This window comes from Folsomia candida, unplaced genomic scaffold, assembly GCF_002217175.1.
Source record: "Folsomia candida strain VU population unplaced genomic scaffold, ASM221717v1 Fcan01_Sc029, whole genome shotgun sequence".
NCBI classification, from domain to species: domain Eukaryota; kingdom Metazoa; phylum Arthropoda; class Collembola; order Entomobryomorpha; family Isotomidae; genus Folsomia; species Folsomia candida.
This window is the reverse complement of record NW_019091221.1, coordinates 686,272-711,170: the sequence shown is the minus strand read 5'-3', so window position 1 is coordinate 711,170 and position 24,899 is coordinate 686,272. Positions and strand designations below refer to the sequence as shown.

Below are 24,899 nucleotides of genomic sequence, written 5' to 3'. Positions count from 1 at the left end.
TACTTTATGTGAAGACTTTGTCCGTCTGTCCGTCCGTCTGTCTGTCTGTCTGTCCGTCTGTCTGTAAGCAGGATAACGTGAGAACGGATCGAGATAATCGAAATCGGTTTTCACCATCATACATAGGACCCCAGGGGGAGGATCCTATCAACTTTTGGGGTCAACCGGACCACCCCCCCTGGAGCCAGGGGGTGTGGTCGGGGCAAAATGAGATTTTTGAAAAAATTGAATGTATAGATGAAATACTGTAAAATCAAGTGTTCCCGCGATGTCGTGGGAGTGCTTGGAGTGAAGTAGTCTGAAGCTACTTCCGTATGGGCGTTTGCGACGGTTTATTTTTTGACTTAAACCCTGGATTTTTCCGAACCCTGTTCTTGATCTTTATCTTCGACTGGAATAATTTAACATGACAGGATAAAATTTACATACAAATTACATAAAATTTAATTTACATTGAACTTTATAAATCATTTGATCTGCACGCAATGAGAAAAAAGAAATTTGTCCATTGGTCTAAAAGTTTTAACAATTTCTGTACAATTCGACCTCACATAAACACGAAACCTGTGTATGGTAGCCATATCATAAGAGATCAATCCGTAATAAACACTTTATTAGTTCGAGGAGATGTCGTTTTTTGAAAAAATCCTGGTCGGAGTGGGGGCGTTTCTGCTTATTTTCGTCGTATCGGAGGGTTTTGTAAAAGGTGAAAGAACAAGTTACTTACATATATTTACTCTTTATGAATATTAATAAATTTGTGATTAGGGAATTGATTTTTTTTCAAAAATTCTGGATGAAAATGGGAGTAATATGTACATATCTAATAATTTGTTGCTTAGAATTGTAACGAGTTTTTTCATCGCGTAACCAACGTTACGCGATGTCGATTTGGAATTTGCAATTGCCTAAAAGGATTTTATGGATGGAACTGTGAAGGTATTTATATACGAATTTATATAGTTTAATTATGTTAAATATGTACATAGTTTTTTAATTTAATAATTTCCTCGACGTTAAATTTCTATTTCAGTCAGACCCAAACAGGGTTCGGAAAAACCCAGGGTTTTAATCAAAAATTATAAAACCCATGGGTTTTAATGGGTTTTACCATGTTAATTGGGTTTTATTTGGGTTTTAATGGGTTTTAATGGGTTTTATTGGGTTTAAATGGGTTTTATAGGGTTTTATTAGTTTTAAGTAATAACTTAACAAAAATAATTAGGAATTTGTATCTATTCGGAAATTATTTTGTTTTATAACACTTGAAATCTGTGATGCTAAAGGATGGAGTCAATTATTGAATTGTTCCGAATTTTCATATATTAGAATAGTAATGAAATAAACTGCTTTAGAATGAATTGAGATAACGTCTTCTAACGTATATGAGATGTATTTAACTTTTAGAATGTAGTTTTTAAGTAAAACTCAATTAAAACCCAATAAAACCCATTAAAACCCAAATAAAACCCACTTAACATGGTAAAACCCACTGGGTTTTATTCATTTACAACCCATTAAAACCCATTAAAACCCAGGTGGGAATACCCTGGACCCAAAATTAATAAAATCGTGACAATGGAGGTAAGTGAGGATGATGCGAAATGTGATTATTACATAAGTAGCGTCAGCTACTTATGGTGATCGTTTTGTCCGTCCGTCTGTCCGTCTGTAAGCAGGATATCTCCAGAACGAGTCAACATAATCAAACCCCGTTTTCGCTATTGTGCTTCTAATTTTTAGTTCTCGGTCGAGTTCGAAAATGGGGTCAATCGGACCAAACCCCACTGCACCAAGGGGTGTGGTCCAAATAAAATTAAACTTTAAATTTCATATGGGGTGTCATTTTAAAGGAAATTTCACCACGAATTCCATGGCGTCAAAATTTTTGACCTTTTGACCTTGGCGACGAGGTCACAGGTCGAAATGTACATAATTGTCATATGGGGTAACGTTTTGAAGGAAATTTGACCGCGATTTTGGAGACGCTAATATTTTTGACCTCATGACCTTTGGACGAGGTCAAAGGTCAACAAAATATATAATTGTCATATGGGGTGTCACTTTAAAGGAAATTTTACAACGTTTTTGAAGACGTTAATATTTTTGACCTCGTGACCTTGAGGACGAGATTAACGGTCACATTCCTAATGACACAAAAATCGCCACTTACACTCACACTTTGCTGAGTGTGAGTGTGAGTCTCGATTCTTCACTCAACTCAGTTGGTATTCTTAATGAAAATTAACCTCCACTCAGAATTTGTGAGCTGAGTCTCCAATTTGTGAGCTGAGTCGAGATTTTTGAGTGGGACTTTCAACTTGACTTGCAAAATAAAATTTCCTCTCAAGTAAATAATAGTAATAAATTTACTAATAGAATTCGTGTTAACGATTTAACGTCTACGAAACTTGGTGCATTTCTCTATGCTAGTATCGCGGTAAATTAGCAAAGGTATTATTTCATTGGTTGGAAAGAAGAGTGTGATCATGTCTAATTCGGAAGATGAATCTGAAAAAAAGACTGCAAAATTACCCCCGTTTACTTCTGAGGAGAAGGAAATTTTGTTGGAAATAGTGAATAAGCCGTCTGTTAAAGCCGTAGTAGAGAACAAGCGAACCAACGCTGTATGGACAGCTCAGAAAAAGGACGCTTGGGACAGTGTGAGTACGGAATTTTGTTCCCACATTTCGGTAGTGAAACGTACAGGGGCTCAGTTGAAAAAAGGCTGGGAAAATTTGAAAAGTCGCTGCAAAAAGCAGGTTAGTTATGTTATCACTATTTTCGATTACATGATTAAAATTATAATCTGAAATTATGATTGCATTACATTGATACATTTTTTAATAGATTTCAAAAAAGAAAAGGGGGCGAGGTAAAACCGGCGGAGGGTCGAAAGAGAATTCTCTTTTCCCAACCTCCTACAAGGTCGCAGCCATTGTTCCGGCACAGATGACCTCGCTTGATAATAAATATGACGATGACGCTGATTCTGCAGGATCGGGTGTGGAACTTGGATTTGATGAGTGGTTACGAAGTACGTTATTTTGCCACAATATAATTGTATAATCTATATAGATATATATATCTATTTAGGACGAAATCAAAAAGATGCAGCCAAACAAAGCACGGTCGAAATTGAGGCAACTGCTGTCGTCCCACCAACTGATTGCGATGATATAGGATGTACTAATGACACAACTGGTGAGACCTTTTTATCATGCTTTTATCAGGCTTCAATTTTACAATTTGAATGACCATTTGTAATTTTTAGTTCGAAAGGTGATGTGTAGTAAAACCAAGCAATTAAAACCACAAGACCGGAAGCGGAAACTACTCGCAGGGCATGAAATTATTATTTCCCTGGAGGAGGAGTTACAAGCCAAGAAACTGAAACTCCTCGACAGGCAAATTGAAAGAGAAGAGAAGAATATTGCGATGGATGAAGAATTTTACACTGCGAGAATGAAATTGATTAGTTTACAAATTGAAAAATCTAAACTATGCAATGATGATTAATCAATTATTCCGTTTAACCTTAAATTCTAGTGATTGCAATTCAAGTATGTATGTATACAATTTATGCTTTCAATTTATTTAATTTGTTCGATAACTTATGTAAACAATTTGCATTTAATTAAATACAAGTAACAGCAAATAAAACATTCTCTACAATTCAATTATGAGAAATGAGAAGAAATAATTCGATTCCTCGCAGAAATTCCGGGACTTGTACCATGGTTTGGTCTATCCCCGTTCGCATCGTCCTCGTGATCCTCGTATTCGAATTCCAGATCGTCACGATACATTATGGAAATATTGTGTAGAACGAAACATGCAACAATGGTGGATAGGGTTGTGGATAGCTTTAGGCGCATGTATCGCAGACAATTAAAACGCTGCTTCACGGTGCCAAAGCAGCGTTCGATGGGGTTCCTAGTTTTGATTTGACAACTTTGATATCGTTTTTCGGCTGCAGTTCTCGGCATCGTCAATGGGGTCATCAGATAGGGAGTGCAGCTGTATCCTGAGTCACTGAGTAGTATCCCTGGTACTTCTCCTCGATCGAGTTGCCCATAAAGCGCTGAATTTTCAAAAATCCTGTTATCGTGACATGACCCAAACCAGCGTGCTACAACGTTGGTTATCTTCAGGTCTGATGTGCACACTGCTTGAACGTTTATGGAGAAATTTCCATGTCGGTCTCTGAATAGCTCAGCATTATCCCCTCCAACAGATTTTATTGGAACATGTGTGCAGTCAATAGCTCCAACCACCCCCGGAAATCCGCCATAGGTGTAGAAGCGTTGGCGAACTAAATTGGCTTCGTTGTTATTAGGATACTTGATAAACTGAGGACGCAGGGCTGCCAGGGCTCCGGAGACACGCATGACCAACTTCGACACCGTCCCTTGCGATAATTGTGCCAAATCACCTACTTGAATTTGAAAGCTGCCCCCAGCATAAAAACGTAAGGCAACGAGTAGTTGCAGTATTGGTGGGATCTGAACTCCACGCCCCAGGGGACTGACCAGCTGGTTTTTGATCAGATCAGCCACAAATATTGTAGCGTCCTTGCTGAGACGATACCGGAATTGGTGCTCGGAGAGTGATTCCATAGGGTTTGACTTGTCCTTCAATTGACGACTCGGGACAATGTGAATACGCTCTAATCGATCTTCATAATCTTGCAGACGAGAGAGAGCCATGTTCTCATTGTTTACATAATTGGATTAATTTTCATAAGTTGAACAAAAAGTGTGAAATGTATTTTGGTATGTTTATTATATTTTTATAACTTACGTACTTAACGAAGAAAGTAATTTTTCAGAAGGTGTTCCAAATATTTTCCGGAAATATGATGTTGTTGCATGAAATCAAGTAATTTTTATGCAAGCGAACGTTGAGAGCGCAGCCAAAGATAGCTCGTTGCGTAACTAGCGAAATTGAGTGATACTTTCGAAAATTCGTTGAGTGGAGAAATAAAACAGTCATTGGGAATACAAACTGTGAAAATTGTCTGAGTTGAACTCATCTCCATGACCCAAAGTTCACTCACTTTTTTCCAAAGTCTCCACTCACGTGAGTGGGGATTATTTTCATTAAGAATATGAAATTCATTGAGTTTAAGTGGCCACTCACACTCAGGGCGAAAAAATCTCATTAACAATGTGACCGTAAGGGTCACAAATAAATACATAATTGTCGGATAGGGTGACACTTTATAGGAAATTTTGATCGTTCTGACGCTACTTTTTATATTCGTTTGTAAGGGTTTATTGATTATCATCTACTCAAAAAAGATATGCAAATATGTATCTCATTTGCATTATCGACTCCTGCACAAAATAGCGCAAAATTTTAAATCATTCCCAGCAGTGGGAATGGTTTTTATATTCATTTATATGACTAGAGTTGATTTAAAAGTCAAATTATGGTTTATAAATCAATCGTAGCCGCAGCATTTTCTTGCTTCAAGATTATATGGCACAAGCTGCAATGAAACTTTGATTTTTAGCCATTTTTGCAATTCCCTATCGATTTTCAAAATTAAATATGTTTTGGAAACATCCGACCAATGATGACATTAGCGGCTTAAAATCTTCAATTCCTACCTACAGGCGGTCTGGTTCAAGTGCCGGGGGATTGGAACTTATTACCTGGGAAACGTCACCCAAAAGTTCTGATTCCCTGGACTTTTTAGTTATGCAAGTTACAGGGAAGTGGAACCCACGAGTCGCAGGATTTAGCGGGTGCCGATTCCCCGGTACCATATTACACAAAAGTTACGATTCCCCGGAACCCAACATTTTTCTTTCAATTTTCCTAAAGTGGATAAATTTCCGCAGAAAATTTGTATTATCTCAAATTAACCTCCCACCAATGAAGAACATTAGATAAAAAAGTTAGAATTTTTTATAGTGGCGTTTTTCCTAAAATCACAAATATCTGACAAACTTGAGGAGCGGCAAGCTCAAAAAGGTCCGGGGTATCGTCGCCCAAAAATTATTTGTATATGAAAATCATTGTTGGGTGACGATTCCCCGGACCTTTTTAAGCTTGCCGCTCCTCAAGTTTGTCAGATATTTGTGATTTTAGGAAAAACGCCACTATAAAAAATTCTAACTTTTTTATCCAATGTTCTTCATTGGTGGGAGGTTAATTTGAGATAATACAAATTTTCTGCGGAAATTTATCCACTTTAGGAAAATTGAAAAAAAAATGTTGGGTTCCGGGGAATCGTAACTTTTGTGTAATATGGTACCGGGGAATCGACACCCGCTAAATCCTGCGACTATGTAGTGGGTTCCGTTTCCCTGTAACTTGCATAACTAAAAAGTCCAGGGAATCAGAACTTTTGGGTGACGTTTCCCAGGTACTAAGTTATAATCCCCCGGCACTTGAACCAGACTGACAGGGGGTGTGGCCATTAGCGCTTTTGGCGTTAATGAACTTACGTATATAATTATCATACATCGGATATGAATGAAAAATGACTTTTTCCATTTATTGACCTACAGTCGCCCACCTTTCTGAGAATGTTTATGGTCATTAGTAGGTCACGTATGTAGGTCAAAGCATATTTTCTCATATTTGTCATATTTTGGGGTTTTAGGACGTATTCATATTCTCGATCATATTTCGGGCTTTTTTCGTTCATTTTATCATTTTTGGCCAAATTCTAAGATTAGGCAACCAAACCGACAGAAAATCACAAAAAAATCAGTTTTTCACAATGATTCATTATGAGAAACTTGCAGAAATTTGGATTCACTTTCGCCTAAGGTGATTTAATTCGTTGGGAATGTATTAAATCACCTCAGAACTTTTGTTGATAAAAATTTAGTATCACACGAACAAATAAATGCAAAAATAAGCCAAAAATTTAAAAAATAAAGTCATTTTTATGGTTATATTTTGGAAATTTTTACGGTCATTTTTCATTCATATTTTGAGGTTTTATCAGTGATTCATACCCGACGTCTGATAATCATAGATAGGGCCAGAGATAATATTAGTAGTTTCGGCTGAAATTGAATTTTTTCGGGTGTCTATTGCGCAAATGAGGTGACTATTTTCGACAGAGAATATTTAGAAGGTGTTTCTAAGGGCCCGTTCATATATTACGTCATCAAAAAAATCCGATTTTTTCCACCCCCCCCCCCTTTGTCAACAATCGTCAACATTTGCTTGACCCCCTACCTCCACCCTAATGTTGACGTCAACTTTTTTTCATAATGGGGAAACGTGAGAAAAATTGAAAAAAATTAAAACAAAGAAAAAACGTGAAAAAAACGGTTAAATTTGTGTGCCAAAGTCCGGGAAAAATTTCTCGCGATGCAGCAAATCCAATTTTGCGCTAATAAAAAAAGTTGACGCCAACATACCCAAACCCCCCACCCCCTCCCCCGTCAACATTTTCTCGACCCCCTCCCCCCTATATTATGTTGACGTAATATATGAACGGGCCCTAACTATGAAATGTGTTTACTCTACATATCTTATTTAGGACCACCCCTGGGTAATTGTAAACCGTTCGTGCCTCTCCTCAGAAAACGTGAATAAAACATCATGTCGCAATTCTCCATGCTACACTGGTTTCCTTGTTGATCTACTGCACAAAATGGATGATGAAGAGAATTTAGACAACTGCACAATTCAAGACGTTTGAGCGTTCCGTAATAACCAAAAATCTTTTACGAAGGATGATGTAATCGACATTTTGGTTGGTAAGGTAGGTTGAAAAAAATCATTGGTTAGAAAAATCAAAATTAGACTAGGGCATCCAGAATCGGAAAATTTTGAAAAACCGGTTTTCGATTTTTCCGATTTTATAAAACTTTCGTAAAACTGGTTTTCGATTTTTCCGGTTTTTGAAATTTTCGTAAAACCGGTTTTCGGTTTTCTGCAAAACCGGTTTTAAACTGGTTTTTCAAACCGGTTTTCTACCAAATTTTAAAAATGTGTTAAATATAATGTGGTCAAATTTAAAGTTGAACAAACTTTGGGCATTAATTTGGAGACAAATATTTCAAAACAATTGATTTTTGCATGAAAAACGAGAAATCACTAATATTTTTTAGTTCTAAAACAATTTTTATCCAAAAATCGAAAACCGGTTTTCGAGTGTGATAAAACCGGTTTTTTACAGAACCGTTTTTTGGAAAATTATAAAACCGGTTTTCGGGGAAATCGAAAACCGGTTTTAAACCGGTTTTACAAAATCGGAAAAACCGGTTTTGGATGCCCTAAATTAGACATGTCAGCTGTTCGGATAACCATAACACGTCTCTAGGACAATCTATGTACACGGTACACTCGAAATAACGCAAATAATAGGTACAAAATGCCATTAGAGATATTTTTATCGAACTCAAACCTTACTTTTGACGACAAATTGGAATGAAAAACGCCTTAAAAATTCAAACTTATTACAATCCACTTACAAAATTCATACTGTAAGGTACGTATCAATTTTGAATTTTGGTAACGTTTTACATTACCAGGTTGTGTCAAAATTTTCCAAGTTTGGAAGAGACAAATCATCATTCATTCATCATTTGTCACAATAAACTTATATTTGTAATATACGAAACGAGTGTATTTAAACGAAAGGGTGTTTATGTAAGACCATTGCAATCCTGACTTTTGTGTCATGATGACACAAAAGTTTAGAGTGACTGCACTCTAAACAATCGGGTAGAGTGATATTTATATATATATATGTACACTCCACGGTAGTAATAATTTTGCTAAAGGCTTGATTTCTAGTTGGTAGAAATTCAGTACCTTTTTCGGTGTAAAACATGTTTGCTAAACACTCAAAATAAAAATTTGTCGAATCAACACCGCCGGTGTCAATATATGACTTAACCGCTTTGGTTACAATGTTGAATCCGAGATCCGAGTTATGATGATTTTGATACCGGTAGTTATAATGTTATGACCGGACGGAAAAAATTCATTACTACTCGGAATCACAATTGTAACCAAGGCGGTTAAGTCATATATTCACACCGTTTTGTTTTGAGTGAAGGAATACAGAATTACGTTAATTTCAATACCAAGCGCGATAGAGCCATATGTACTCCAAAGGGTAATGATCCATTTAGATTCATTACCACATTTCTTAGAGTGTGTCTTGGAAGCAGTTTTTTTCTATTTTGTCCATTTTAAATTCTCCTTAATCTTATATAGGAAGTTGATATGGCCTTGGTTCCAATAACCCGAACTAACCTCACATACACAAAACTTTAAGAATCCATTCAGATCGTCATGAATATTGAGAAGAACCTCGTATACACTTTTGGATTTCCGAATAACTCTAGGCTAGCTGACCCGGTATCGGACACGTGAGTTTGTCATTAACACGATTTTTTCATTCTAAGGTTGTACCCTCAATAATTTTTGAACAAGTACATACATATGTACACAGAACAGTGTTTCGGGTGCAAGTAACCACCTTCAAGAAATAACCGCACGAAATTGGTTTCTTGCAGCTATTTTTACCCGCAAGAAATGCAAAGTGCAATAAATTCCTTACCGCCGCCATAGTTCCGTAGGCGCGTCGCTAGATGGCGCTGTGTTTCTTGCACTTTATTGCATTTCTTGCACCTTGCATTTCTTGCATTTCTTGCTTTGCAGTGCAAAAAGTGACAAAAACTCGCAAGAAACGAAAAACTGACACAGATGTATACAGAATACAGTGTATAGTATACAGTATACAGAAGCTACATCTACATTATAAGCTGGAAATGTTTGTCTGCAACGGAAGTGAAAGTAATTTTCCGTGACGGAAGTGAAAGTGGAGAAAGTTTCACTTCCCTTGCCAAACAGACATTTCCAGCTAATAATATAGATACAGTAAAAAAATAATTCGGTGGAATTATGAACAATACCATTTAATTTTCACGAAAATTAAATAAGCCCATTGCCCGACAGGAGACGGGCTTATAGGCTAGTACTCAATATTTAAAAAGTGTGAGCTAATCATTACAATTTTAAAATTTCAGTTTCCATGGCATATATCGGATTGGCATCGTATCGGACCTAATTAAGAAATGGTTTATAACAAATACGACGCTGTGGAGTAAGGAAAAACAGCTCAGGAGGACAACCCTTCACCGACAGAATCACAGATCTTGATGCCCTTTGAATATGTTGTAGCCCTAGGTGAGTCTAGCAAAAGTGAAGGAGGATTTCATTCAATGGCCCCATTTGCGCCCGCCACACCCACTCAAAGGTGCGAAAAACACGAAAAATACCCTGTTTTCGTTCATTCAAAAAATCACCAAAAATCCAATTTCGATCGGATTTTCATAATTTAAGCGTTTTTGTGATCTTAGATAGTTGCTTTATCATATCCAATAGCAAACTCAATTTTTTTAATTTTTTGAGTATTTTCGAAAATTTCCTGACTTTCGAAAATCCGATCAAAATTGGATTTTTGGTGATTTTTTGAATGAACGAAAACAGGGTATTTTTCGTGTTTTTCGCACCTTTGAGTGGGTGTGGCGGGCGCAAATGGGGCCATTGAATGAAATCCTCCTTCACTTTTGCTAGACTCACCTAGGACTACAACATATCCAAAGGGCATCAAGATCTGTGATTCTGTCGGTGAAGGGTTGTCCTCCTCAGTCCATACGAACCAATGGAAATTTACCTGTGCGAAAAGCACTACCAGTGAGGAAGAACTTATCATAATTCTTATGGAAACATTTAGCTCAAAAGTACATATGCATTTGCACTATACTATTAATGTGAAAACTATGTACAATTAATGTATAATAAATACTGGAACATGCAAATTTAGATTTAGATAATAAATTAAAATCTGCACATTGTAAAAAAACGAAAGGCAATGAACATACGTCGGATATGAATGAAAAATGACTTTTTCCATTTATTGACCTACAGTCGCCAAACTTTCTGAGAATGTTTATGGTCACTATTAGGTCACGTAGGTCAAGGCATATTTTCTCGTATTGGTCATATTTTCGGGTTTTGGGACATATTCATATTCTCGATCATATTTCGGGCTTTTTTCGTTCATTTTATCATGTTTGGCTAAATTCTAAGATTAGGCAACCAAACCGACAGAAAATCACAAAAAAATCAGTTTTTTCACAATGATTCATTATGAGAAACTCGCTGAAATTTGCATTCACTTTCGCCTAAGGTGATTTAATGCGTTGGGAATGAATTAAATCACCCCAGAACTTGTTTTGTTGATAAAAATTTAGTATCACACGAACAAATAAACCGTAGTAACGTTAGAAGTAGCTCACCCTGGAATAATGATTAGGATATAGTTTTGCACCAAAGGTGCAAAATAATCGGACAAAATGGATCAACAATTTTCATATAATTTTGCACCAATGGTACAGAATAAACGGGGAATAAAAGAAATTTGATATAATGTTGCACCAATGGTGCAGCCAAAATGGTTAAAATTGTGACTAAATTTTGACACGATTTCAAGGTTAAGTTATGTCAGCCAAGGCTAACTAGAACTTTCAGTTAATCATAACCATTGGTGCGGAGTACATCAATTCCTCCAATTATTTCGCACCATTTTGCTTTAACGATTGTTAGCCGTAGTAACGTTAGAAGTAGCTCACCCTTTCATGATGATTAGACAGAACTTTGCATCGAAGGTGCGGAATAAGCCGGCAAAATAGATCATAAATCGTATATATTCTTGCACCCATCGTGCAACAAAAACGGCTAGCCGTTGCACCATTAGTGCAGCATTAGCGACCATCCGGGCTACAAAATTTTGAAAACTTTGTCAAAATTGTATGACCATTTCTCCCGGATATTTTGCTACTATTATTTTGATACTATTGGTGCGTTTTGCATCCCTTCTTCCAATTATTTCGCATCATTTTGTGTTACCGATTGTTAGATATCAACGGTGCTATTAATTTATTAAAAAATTCGATTCGGTTTGTTCAATACCAATGGTGCGCCTAACTTATTCACTAATGGTCAAGGGGATGTTTAAATAGCATCAATTGATGCAAAAAACTCGTTAACAGACGGACAGACAGACAGACAGACAGACGGACAAGAGGAATTCAATAGCTCTCATGCTACGCAGGGTGAGCTAATAAATGAAAAATAAACCGTAGTAACGTTAGAAGTAGCTCACCCTGTAAGAATGATTTCATTCTAACTTCCTCTAAAAGGTGCATAAATATCCAACAAAACAAATCAATAATTTTTATGCAATATTGCACCAATGGTGCAGAAATATCAAAAAATAGATAAATGATTATCATGCCTAGAGAAAAGTCCACAAAAGTTGCACCTCAGTTGCGGAATTACCTACCAACGATCAGCAATAATTTTGAAAAATTTATGTCAAAATTGTCTAATAAAATCGGCCGACTAGTATGCATTATTGGTGCGTTATGAATCAGAACCCCCAATTCTTTCGCATCATTTGGTGTTTCCGATTGTCAGATACCAACGGTGCTATTAATTTATGATAAAATTGACCTGGTACATTTTAATTAGCATCAATTGATGCAAAAAAGTGGTTAACAGACGGACAGACAGACGGACGGACATGAGGAATTCAATAGCTCTCATGCTATGCAGGGTGAGCTAATAAGCCAAAAATTTAAAAAATAAACTCATTTTTATGGTCATACTTTAGGAATTGTTACGGTCATTTTTCATTCATATTTTGAGGTTTTATCAGTCATTCATACCCGACGTCTGGCGATGAAGAAGTTGAAAAATCGCTATTTGAATATATGGAGAAGGGAAAGTTGAGACACAACAATTCAAAGTCAAAACCCGCATGCCGTTGCACGTTAATAAAAAACGATGCGTATATCGAAGAATATTGAATTGAATATACACTCTAAGAAACCTGGTAACTAAATTATTACCAGGCGGAGTATCTATGTGACTCTACCGCATGGTAATTACTTTATTATTGAGTGGTAGACATTTTGTTATCAAACCGGTAATAACCCCTGTAACGAAATTTGAAAATATTACCAGTTGGTAACTAATTTTCTACCACTCAATAATAAATTAATTACCATGCGGTTGAGTCACATAGATACTCCGCCTGCTAATAACTTAGTTACCGGGTTTATTAGAATATAATGAAGAATTAGAGTCATAGGTCCGCAGCAAACAGCTTCTGCCTCCAACGTCAGCTGCCGAACAAAGTTTCGTACTTCCGACTTCCGGTGTTTCCACTACCGATTAAAACTCACAAATTCCTTCGCGGATGTTCCGACGTCTGGAAGCTGCGTCCGACTTCCAGAAGTCGGAAGGTGTCCACGTACGGTCTTTCGTCAACAATTATTACAAGTAGGCCAACAACAAAACAATTTTGCATCGTTAGTGGTATTTGTTATGGGTCAATCTAGCCGCGCAAACTGTTTTTTTGGGTATGAAACCCTTTGGGGTCGAATTTTGGAAAATATGTACATATTTTAAAAATTTCACAATCGAAAAAATATTAGCCAGCGTTTAAATAAGGTTTTGTAAAAGTTGTATTTAATTAACATACTGATCTATTGTATTTTCCTTAACCCTACGACACCGATTCAGACGCTGTCTACAGCTTACAAAATAAATAAATGTTGGGAGGAAAAATTGGCCAACAGAGGATCATCCATAGTCTACTACTAAATAGGTAACCTTCAGTATACATATGGGACTGTCTCCATGAAAACGGACCTTATTTACCAAATATTTACTTTAACGACTTTAATTTGTTAGGAAAGTTCTTACCTCAGGCTTTAATTTGCCATTTATTTCAGCTCAATCTGTAAACTACAAGCAAAGTTATCAAGTAGCGTGAGCTAGGGTTGCCGCGGGTAACGGGTCGGGTACCCGTTACCCGCATACCCGCACGATTCTTGCGGGTACCCGTTATCTGCGGGTAGCGAGAACTACCCGCACGGGTAGCGGGTAGTTCAGTTTTTATTTAATTTTCGACATAAATCAGTTCACAAAGAAAGTTAGAAGCAAGTTAGTCCATTTACCAACAAAAGCGTCAATTTATTATTTTTCCATTTCAAAATTTTTCATTTGCCAGCAAAAAACGTTTATAACGTGCGTGTCTTTACGGAAGGCACAGAGGCCTATGCCGGCCTCAAATATTCTTCACGTCCAGAAAATGCGGAGCAATTACATATTGTTTCTCAAGCATGGTTTGCCCGCTCAAAATATCAGTAATAATTTTACTTGTATTTGTGTGTATTTATTTATGTAAGACTGCCGAGATTTTAATTTGTGCTTTGAAGATAAAAAATCTTAATCCGATTGAAGACAAAAAATTTATTTGTAGACAATTTTTTTGAATGAAAACTTCATTTAAATCAAAATTTGAAAAAATAGAAACAAAAATTGAACCTTTTTAAAGCTAAACCAAGATTACCCAGCGAGCATATATCAAAAAGTCACGCCAAAAATTAGGAATCGCGTGATACTTATGTATCTTTCCTTTGAATGGCCCCTTCGACGAATAATATTGGCGGTAAAGTTTAATTTTTAAGTAAATGTTCTGTATCTTTTTCCTGGTTTCCCGCTGTCGTGGTTTTTCCGAAGTCCATGGTCGACTTTGAACTCTGCCCCCGCAATAGTTTCCTTTAAACTGTTCATTCAATGGGAAAATTAGTTCGATGTAATTCCTATTTTTTGGTTTAATTTTTTGATGAATCATAAATCTCTAAGAATACCCACATACATAGCTTGAAAAACGATCCAATTGTAAGCCAAAAAGCATGCCTTACTTGCATAGTATTATCCCAAAATACATATCAACCCAAATGAAAAAATAATTGATCAAATCAAACTTATTCTCATGCTTGGTTAGTTTTTAACCCAATTCTCATAACGGGTAGCGGGCAACGGGTACCCGCACGGGTACCCGTGCGGGTACGGGTAGTTGTGCTGCGGGTAGCGGGTCGGGTAACGGGTAGCATTTTCGCTACCCGCGGCAACCCTAGCGTGAGCTACTTATTGTGATCGTTTTGTCTGTCCGTCGGTCTGTCTGTAAGCAGGATATCTCCAGAACGAGTCGACATAATCAAACCCCGTTTTCGACATTATGTTTCTAATTTTTAGTTCTCGGTCGAGTTCGAAAATGGGGTCAATCGGACCACACCCCACAAACCCAGGGGGTGCGGTCAAAAATTAAATTTAGCTTTAATTTTCATATTGGGCGTCATTTTAAAGGCAATTTGACCACGAATTCAAGGACGTTAATATTTTTGACCTTATGACCTTGAGGACAAGGTCACAGGTCAAAAAGATAGTTAATTGTTATATGGAGTGTCATTTTAAAGGAAATTTTGATCGATCTGACGCTACTTTTTTATATTCGTTTGTGAGGGCTTATTTAAATTCAAAGTGCTCCATCGACAATATGGCAAAATGACCTTTTGGCAAACATGTTCATACTAATTAAATTTAGAACAATGTTTTAAAACTTAATATTGTAGCTCATATGACGCTAATATTAAATTTGCATGGGCCAATACAAGCCTGAATGACCTTAAGGTTTAAATTTGAGGTATATCGCCCAAGGTTAAGTGTATAGGTTACGTTAAGGTCCAGAAAAAAGGCAAGGCGCAATTTTTTATTTTTATTATGTTTAGCAAGCCTCTACAACCTTTAGTTTTAAATTTGAGGTGGAATTATTAACATTAATGTTCAATTCGCAAATTCAGCTTTTTGACAAAATGGGTTTCGCTGAAAGTCCTCCGCTTTGGTGTTTTGCCGTTTGTAGAAAATGAGCAAAGTATGAATAAGGTCCCTTTCCATGGAGACAGCCACATATTTATGTCTAGCCTTTTGAGGGATTTTTACCCTTCGGCACCCTTCCCAAGGGAAGTCATCCCGAGACGGGAATGAATTATACCGACATGTACATATGTACATACATATCCACGCATTAACCTTTCCTATATATTTACTACACATCACACCACATATGTGCTTGAAACCCATTTATGTATTAAAAACGGTCTATCCAACAGAGTATGTAACCCTTGATTTTAAATACATCCTCCTTTACAAATATTTCCTTTATGGTATTGGCTCAGAAAGTAGATTTACCCAACGCTGAAAGCATTCCTTAGAAACACAAAAAAACCTTATCAGCGTTAACAACATCCCGTAGCAACGCTAAAAAAATCCTTAGCAACCCAACAAAATTTCCCTAGCATCATAAACAAATTCCCTCAGCAACATAAAAAACATTCCTTAGCAACATCATAAATAAATTTCCTTAGCAACATAACAAATTTCCTTATTTGGGAAGATGAGAATGAAACTCTTTGAATTTTGAAATCCAATTAAACCAACTACGAGAAAAAATTGTGACCTTGGCCGGAATCGAACCGACAACCTTCTGGTCTGATCACTAATCAGTTACCACTTTCCCCACAAATCCCTGTGAATGGCTGATATGTTTTTCTCGTACTTGGGTGATGTGTACTTTTTTAACAAATTTCCTTAGCAACATAAAAAATTTCCTTGGCAGCAAAGAAAATTTCTTTAGGAACATAAAAAATTGCCTTAGCAACGGCAAACAATTTCCTTAGTAACATAAAAAATTTCCTTAGCAACGTCTAAAAAACTGATTAGCAAGGGCGAACAAATTCCTTAGCAAAGTTCTTCATCAAGTCCGCAACTATTTACATAGTTGACCAAGACCGAACATTTAGTCATGATGGAATCTGCACCAATTAAGGAGTGGGATTGTCCCCATTGTCCAAAAACTTTTGACACGAAGCGACCTTTCGAAAGGCAGGTCGTCGTCCATGCAGGGCCCGTGAGAGGGGCGGACAAGCCGGGCGGTTGCCCGGGGCGCTGAGGCACCGGGGGGCGCCGGCAGGCGCCAACGATAATATATGTTATTGTATGTATGTACTTTGGTGGGTAGACTGGCCCGAAAGCCAGGCTGCGGCGGTAGAGCATTAAAGTCTAATTGCCGGCTCCCCAAATACACGTGCTAGTATGGCTAGCCTGCATATGTCCTCACTGCTATACGACTACCCCATCATGCACAGTCCCGTGGAGCAAGGGCATCCCCACGGTTCACTCATGGTGGTGGTAAATGAGCAGTCAGGATCTGCAGGTATTTAACAGGTGATGGTTAGCGAACGGGGCGGACCCCCTATCCTCACGTCCCCTGCATCCCCGTCACAAGTTCGCAACGTTACACCGGATTGCTGCCCCTTGCAACAGACCAGTAAACCCAAGTAGCCACTCCACCCATACCTGACCATACTATTTGCACATTTAATATATGCCCCTTTGGATGCAAAGACAACCATAGATAGGTATGTATAGATAGGTATAGATATGATATGTTAAGTAATTTATTGGCATAATCGTAGTAAATAAATGAAAATGAAACTTATTAAAGTAAAGTTTATCTTTTGAATATTCCACAGCAATGAGTACTATTTTTCAATTGTCTTTGAATAGGGTCTGCCACATTTGGCCTTCATGGGCCTAAGTTGTTGTGGTTGCCGTTGTAGTCGAATCCCTGAAAACCCCAATGCTATCATTTCGTGGGGTTTTTGCACGACTTTGAAGCAAGTTGAAATAAACTTCTCTGAATGATACATACCTAGCTTCACTATTAATCAATACTAAGTTATCGGATTCAGCATTTAATTTTGAGGATTTTCACCTGTGAATTGACACAAAAATGAACCCTTTTGTACAAAATCACGGAATCAAAATCAAACTATTTTTCCCATTCACAATGTGACTATTTAACATGTAAAATTCATATTTACATACATGAGGCTAATTGTATTTTGTGGAGGCGCTTATTTTAAACCTTTTTCCAGTCGAAACCTCTGGTTTTCAAAAACCTTGAACTTTTCGAAGTTGACAGCGATTTAAAAAATTCCAAAACATGTTTGTCCAGAAGAAATATCTGATTTATTAAACTCCAATTTTCCTATAATTTCAAGTTTAAGATTTATAGTTACTTTCAGAAATTCTTGAAAGTAAATTCTGGCCAACTTGTAATTCGATTTAATATTGCGGATGAATTTTTATAAGCAAAGTAAGTCCTGGCAATCAACATACGTCGGATATGAATGAAAAATGACTTTTTCCATTTATTGACCTACAGACCCCAAACTTTCTGAGAATGTTTACAGTCACTAGTAGGTCACGTAGATCAAAACATATTTTCTCATATTTGTCATATTTGAGGGTTTTGGGACATATTCATATTCCCGATCATCTTTCGGGCTTTTTTAGTTCATTTTATCATTTTTGGCGAAATTCTAAGATTTACCTACCAAATCGCAAGAAAATTACAAAAATTTCAGTTCTCTCAGTATCATTCATTCTGAGAAACTAGCCGAAATTTACATTCACTTTCGCCTAAGGTGATTTAATTCATTGGCAATGAATTAAATCACCCCAGAACTTGTTTTATTGCTAAAAATTAAGTACCACAAGAAAAAATATAAAAAATTAAGCCAAAAATTAAAAAAATAAAGTCATTTTTATGGTCATATTTTGGGGATTTTTATGGTAATTTTTCATTCATATTTTGAGGTTTTATCGGTCATTCATATCCGACGTCTGGTAATCAATATGTTTTCGAATTTTTCGAATTTCGAGTTCCAGAATTTAAAAAAATCAGGTTTTGGCTGTAAAAAAATTAAAATGCTCGGGCAAAATTAAAAGTATCGGGCTCGAATTATAGCATTCTGAAAAAAATATGGGTGTCCTTATTTCTTTGGAAAAAACAATTGGTCCCAAGTGCATCAGAATTTTAAATGCGAAGAACATACATTTTGAGCCAATTGATTTCTTTGTGGATTTTCTCACTAAAATATCGAATACTTAATTTTTAGACAAATCGAAAATACTATTATGGCATTTTTTATCCCTAGAAAAAATCATTTATGTAGATACAGAAATAAGAAGGGAAAAATTAGGGGCGCTTAAATATGTTTTGCCCGGGTAAATTTTTGGGGTCGCACGGGCACTGGTCGCATATTTGGTGTGGATGATGGAAATAAAATCATCAGTTTCAGCCTAAATACTAGCGGCTGAAGTTGAAACTATGTTTCACAAAGACGTTATTCCTAGTACTATCAAAAGCACCTGAAGCGAAAAAAATCTTTCAGCGAGATCATGCAGTTTCGAAGCTCAGAATCTCAGAATTGGACGACACAAAATGAGTCAAGTTTGCCATGGTACATTTCCCTAACGACAATGTTATTCCGAACCCTGTTTAATATACTAATTAGTCGAAATTTAATGTATTTCGATCCTCTGGACTATTTTTAGTTCGTTAATATCAAAATGAAGCGATTAAATCGTAAAATCTTAACCCAACCAGAAAGTATATAGGTTATAAGTTTGGTTCGCATCCAATCCTGAGATTATGAGCTTCGAAACTGCATGACCTCGCTGAAAGATTTTTTTCGTTTCAGGTGTTTTTGATAGTACTAGGAGTAAAGTCTTTGTGAAACATAATGTCAACTTCAGCCGTTAGTATTGAGGCTGAAACTGATGATTTTAATTCCATCTTCCTCTCGAAATATGCGACATATTTTTTCGATACGATTTATTGCAAGGTCTTCCTAGTTTGTTTTGAACGCAGCCATTTTTTAGTAGGTTCCCAGGATTATTTGACGTGTTGTATTTGCTAGTTTGTAATTCTCTCTTAATTGTCGTTGGCGTAAACACCCATTTTGACCCCCATTTCAAGTTTGAAATTATATGATCAATGATCACTTATTGCAGTTAGAATTTGTTTCGGACCAAATGACATCGATAGTTAGGATCAAATTTATTATAATAATGTCTGTAGGTCATATTTATAAAGTTATCTCGACGAGGAAATTAAGGTATCCTGATAAATCTGAAAATAAATCCAACTGGACGTACAATTTTGACGCGTAAAATTTCACTTTTAATCTTCAAGATTTTTTTCTCACATCTCCCCCAATGGAAATATGATCTCTGATTACTGATTTCGAAAGAGTATTAGTGGACCTACAATTTGATGCCAAGAACGGTGAGATTGGGTGAACAGTTCAGTCGCTATATCAATTTTAGTCCGGCATAAAAAAGTGGACGTTCAATTTTGTCCGACACTGTATTTATGACGAGCGTGTGACCACGGTTGAAAGTGGATTCAAACGACAAATCGTGCGACTCGGAGCTGGCAAAGCTTTATTCGAATTTTTTGAAGAAAGTTATGAATTTTTTTAAGAAAGCGAATTTTGCGGATTTTTTCAGATTCTACCGTAAGCGCAAACTTTTGTTAAACTTTTCAAAATTAGACTTCTTCAAAAATGCATCACTTTCTTTTAAAAAATCGTAGAGAACCGAATGAGATATCAAAATGTTGATATTGAGTTGAGTTATCGATTAAAAAATAAAGCCTCCAAGGAAAAAAATCACTGAAAGAGTTGTAAAATGAGCTTCTGGGTCAAAAATTGTGACCTTTGACCTTTTCGAAATTTTTCAAAGGCATGAACGGCATCAAATGACAATCTTTCTGGGGTACTAACTTGCAAAATTTCAAGCCCTTATCGAGGTCAATGTACGAGATAGAAAGAACAGTTTTTCTACGGTACCTCTGTGTAATTGCATCCACACAATGTGCTGCAAGTTAGCCGTGGCCGAGATGCAATTTAGCCGTAGCCGTGGCCGATGCAAGTTAGCCGTGGCCGTGGCCGAGCCGAACAATTTCAAATCACCCCAAAAATTTCACTTTACCCCCAAAATTTCGTTTTACCCCAAAATTTTCACTTTACCCCAAAAATTTCACTTTACCCCCAAAATTTCGTTTTACCCCAAAAATTTCACTTTACCCCAAAAATTTTATTTTACCCCAAAAATTTCACTTTACCCCTTAAATTTCATTTTACCCCAAAAATTTCACTTTACCCAAAAAATTTTACTTTACCCAAAAAATTTTACTTTACCCCAAAAATTTCACTTTACCCCAAAAATTTCACTTTACCCCAAAAATTTCACTTTACCCCAAAAATTTCACTTTACCCCAAAAAATTCACTTTACCCCAAAAATTTCACTTTACCCCAAAAATTTCACTTTACCCCAAAAAATTCACTTTACCCCAAAAAATTCACTCGACCCCAAAAATTTCACTCGACCCCAAAAATTTCATTTTACATCAAAAGAATTCTTTTTACCCCCAAAACTATGTTTTCACTTCATTCAAAACGTCATTTAACCCAAAAATTTCGAATAACGAGGACTTTTGACTGGCAAAGACGACACGCGGTTTTGATTGTACTTATACATGTATATAACTTCCATCGAATGGAGACAAAGTACCAGACTGTGTTAAGTGTATACTTCTATATAGATAGACTTGGTATTCAGAGGTACATGCAGTTAAAGTTTACTTCTTCATTTCCTACTTAAGTTTACGAACGAGGCCGGGAGACTCGCGCAGTTACCGACACTGGGTAGGATCATTTTACGCATACATACTCGGACCAGAATTGTCCGTACAAGAGTTTGAGCTTTGAACTCTGGCGCCAAAGATTCCAGAGGTGGGGTTTTCTCATTGCTGCTGATTGCCCACATTGTTCTTAATAACTTACCACAAAAGTTTTCAAAAACATGAAAAATTAGCCAAATGGCGAGCAAATTCATAAAGGCGTCTGGAATTTTTAGCTACATCTCAGTAAGAAAAAAATATGTGAGATTTTAAAATTCTGCTGAACTCTCTAGCAAACTTCCAGACGGTTAACGACATAGCTAAGCGTTATAAGACTACTGGTAATACTGATGACCGGAAGAGATCCGGTCGACCTCGATCAGTTCGGACTCCAGCCATGGTGAAAGCATGGAAAGCCCGAATTAGGCGAAATCCTCGTTTTGATCAGAACACGTTGGCTATGCAAGTGAATGTATCTGAATCATCCGTCAGCACCTCCAGTATGTATCTGAATCATCCGTCCGAGGGCACTAAGGGATGACCTTAGAGTTAGGACTATGCGATGGGGCACTTAGAATATGATAAGTAACAAGCATAGGAAAAATAGAGTCGATTGCAGCAAAGCGCGTCTTACTCGGTACGCAGGCAAAAGCTTTCGAGTTTCCTCCTCACGGATAAGAAGATATTGACCATTGGAGAAAATTTTTTTTAGAAATTGTCTTTAAAAAGATCAAATTCGGTACGGTGATACTAAATAGCTTCTTATGAAAGCATGTGAAATTAAAAGCCAGCAAAGTTGAGTCAGAGGGTAACCCATACCGCTTTCTAAAAGTTGCTATTTAAAAGTCGATAGCTGATATTCGGTACATTTGTCATATTTGTGTATTAAAATGAAAGTACAATATTATGACGACCGAATTACTATTTTGAACGACTCAGGAGGAGTGACCCCACTGGTTTTCGAAAACGGTCGAAAACTATGACCCTTTCGTAGATTTGTCATAATGTAGTCCGATATATTGTTAGTAGATGGCACAAAGATAATTTAGAAATATCAACCTGTTCTTGAGAAAGCTGAATTTGAATTTTTGAAAAAAAAATCGTAGCTAGACTTCTGTTACATACTGTATGCCATTTGCCCTTTAACTGAAATTTATGACCTTTTAACCTTGAAGTGTGTGACCTACAGTGGCCATCTTCGCACTCGTCCTGTACATTGATGTTAGGAGTTAGCGTTCAAAATTTCAAGTCTCTAAGTCTTTCCGTTCAAAAGATATCGGAGCTACGGACAGGGATACAACAGACGGAGGGATGGACATAACGATCTTATAAAGAGCTTTCACTCATTAATAATATCGGTTTGTACATAAAATTACGATACCTTCAGAAAATATAGCAATTGGCTCAATTAGTTTTCAAGTACCATGTAAAACCACTAGCGGAACTATAAATTTGGGGCCGGTAGGCACAGGCTTACCTGGGGCCCCTGTCCCTGACTGATTTGACAACTGTCAAGAAATTCTACAAATTTTGCAGTTGTTTGGGATGTATAAGCATGAATTAGTGGAAAGTAATTTTTCACAGCATGGTTAAACGACAAAGTTTAACCTTTAAATAAATTTAATTAGGATATCGTTTTAATAAAATCACAGATTCAAAAACTGGGGGTAGAGTAGAACTGGCAAGTTACACTGACAATGGAACCTTTTTTCAAGCTACACCAGGATTGACTAGCGAGTTATGTCAAAAAATAAAGCAAAAAATTAGGAGTCACGTGACACTTCTTTTTCCGTTGAATGACACATTTGAAGAAAAATATTGGAGGTCAAAGTTCACACGAGCGCCTTGGTTTTCTCCCCGTGGAGGAAAACGCAAGAGAAAATTTGCTCAAAAATTGAACTTAACCGCCAATATTTTTCTTCAAAGGGGCCATTCAACAGAAAGATAAGCGTCATGTGACTCCTAATTTTTGGCTTGATTTTTTGACATAACTCGCTAGTCGATCCTGGTGTAGCTTGAAAAAAGGTTCCATTCTTAGTTTCAATTTTTGCAGATGTTTAATTCAAACCGTGTGAGTTAAATAACGTAACTATCGTCATTTATAAATCAATTAACATGAACGTAGAGTCAATATCATAATGAAATGTGCGTCATTGTCAGGTTTTCATCAAATATGGCACAATTGGCTGTAGATTTAAAGATCTAAAATTATTAGTCAAGTTCATTGAAGCGAGCAAAGCCTGTAGAAATACATTAACAGATATTGTAGTGGTGAGGCGCATCTCAGAATTTTTACAATGGAAATTATAAACTAGAATTTGGCAGAATTTCGTAACAGAGTTCAAACCAGTTTCGATTTTTTGAACTACCCTGCCACAAGGCTGTTCAGGATATAACAAATTTTAAAAATTACGAGGGGTTTCGGGGCCCCTACTCGGTGGCCCTATGCCATGCCTACCCTGCCCCCCTAGTTTCGCTAGTGTGTAAAACTCCAAGTCATGGGGTAGTTGAGATATAGAAAAACTGATCCTACCCAGTGTCGGTAACTGCGCGAGCCTCCCGGCCTCATTCGTAAACTTAAGTAGGAAATGAAGAAGTGAACTTTAACTGCATGTACATCTGAATACCAAGTCTATCTATATAGAAGTATACACTTAACACAGTCTGGTACTTTGTCTCCATTCGATGGAAGTTATATACATGTGTAAGCACAATCAAAACCGCGTGTCGTCTTTGCCAGTCAAAAGTCCGCGTGATTCGAAATTTTTGGGTTAAATGACGTTTTGAATGAAGTGAAAACATAGTTTTGGGGGTAAAAAGAATTCTTTTGATGTAAAATGAAATTTTTGGGGTCGAGTGAAATTTTTGGGGTCGAGTGAATTTTTTGGGGTAAAGTGAATTTTTTGGGGTAAAGTGAATTTTTTGGGGTACAGTGAAATTTTTGGGTTAAAGTGAAATTTTTGGGGTAAAGTGAAATTTTTGGGGTAAAGTGAAATTTTTGGGGTAAAATAAAATTTTTGGGGTAAAGTGAAATTTTTGGGGAAAGTAAAATTTTTTGGGGAAAGTAAAATTTTTTGGGTAAAGTAAAATTTTTTGGGTAAAGTGAAATTTTTGGGGTAAAATGAAATTTTTGGGGTAAAGTGAAATTTTTGGGGTAAAATGAAATTTAAGGGGTAAAGTGAAATTTTTTGGGTAAAATGAAATTTTTGGGGTAAAGTGAAATTTTTGGGGTAAAATGAAATTTAAGGGGTAAAGTGAAATTTTTGGGGTAAAGTGAAATTTTTGGGGTAAAGTGAAATTTTTGGGGTAAAGTGAAATTTTTGGGGTAAAATGAAATTTAAGGGGTAAAGTGAAATTTTTGGGGTAAAGTGAAATTTTTGGGGTAAAATGAAATTTTTGGGGTAAAGTGAAATTTTTGGGGTGATTTGAAATTGTTCGGCTCGGCCACGGCCACGGCTAACT

The 24,899-nt window shown here is 36.7% G+C and overlaps 2 protein-coding genes and 2 long non-coding RNA genes across 4 annotated transcripts; 3 read left to right on the top strand and 1 right to left on the bottom strand.

The window, feature by feature from the left end:
- Positions 1 to 563: 563 nt before the first annotated feature.
- On the top strand, positions 564 to 1,083 carry LOC118439042. Its single transcript, XR_004837202.1, has 3 exons — positions 564 to 706; positions 843 to 939; positions 1,034 to 1,083. It is a non-coding gene; the product is annotated as an uncharacterized LOC118439042 (long non-coding RNA).
- Positions 1,084 to 2,016: 933 nt separating this feature from the next.
- LOC110860075 lies at positions 2,017 to 3,665 on the top strand. The gene is made up of 4 exons (XM_022109141.2): positions 2,017 to 2,762; positions 2,851 to 3,037; positions 3,097 to 3,204; positions 3,275 to 3,665. The coding sequence occupies exons 1-4, from the start codon at positions 2,490 to 2,492 to the stop codon at positions 3,517 to 3,519; spliced, it is 813 nt and encodes a 270-aa protein (XP_021964833.1). The 5' UTR covers positions 2,017 to 2,489; the 3' UTR covers positions 3,520 to 3,665.
- A 15-nt stretch (positions 3,666 to 3,680) lies between these two features.
- LOC110860074 (putative nuclease HARBI1) lies at positions 3,681 to 4,709 on the bottom strand. The gene has a single exon (XM_022109140.1). The coding sequence runs from the start codon at positions 4,707 to 4,709 to the stop codon at positions 3,681 to 3,683; it is 1,029 nt and encodes a 342-aa protein (XP_021964832.1).
- A 2,776-nt stretch (positions 4,710 to 7,485) lies between these two features.
- LOC118439039 lies at positions 7,486 to 10,139 on the top strand. The gene is made up of 3 exons (XR_004837201.1): positions 7,486 to 7,735; positions 9,199 to 9,353; positions 10,014 to 10,139. It is a non-coding gene; the product is annotated as an uncharacterized LOC118439039 (long non-coding RNA).
- The last annotated feature ends 14,760 nt before the right edge of the window (positions 10,140 to 24,899 follow it).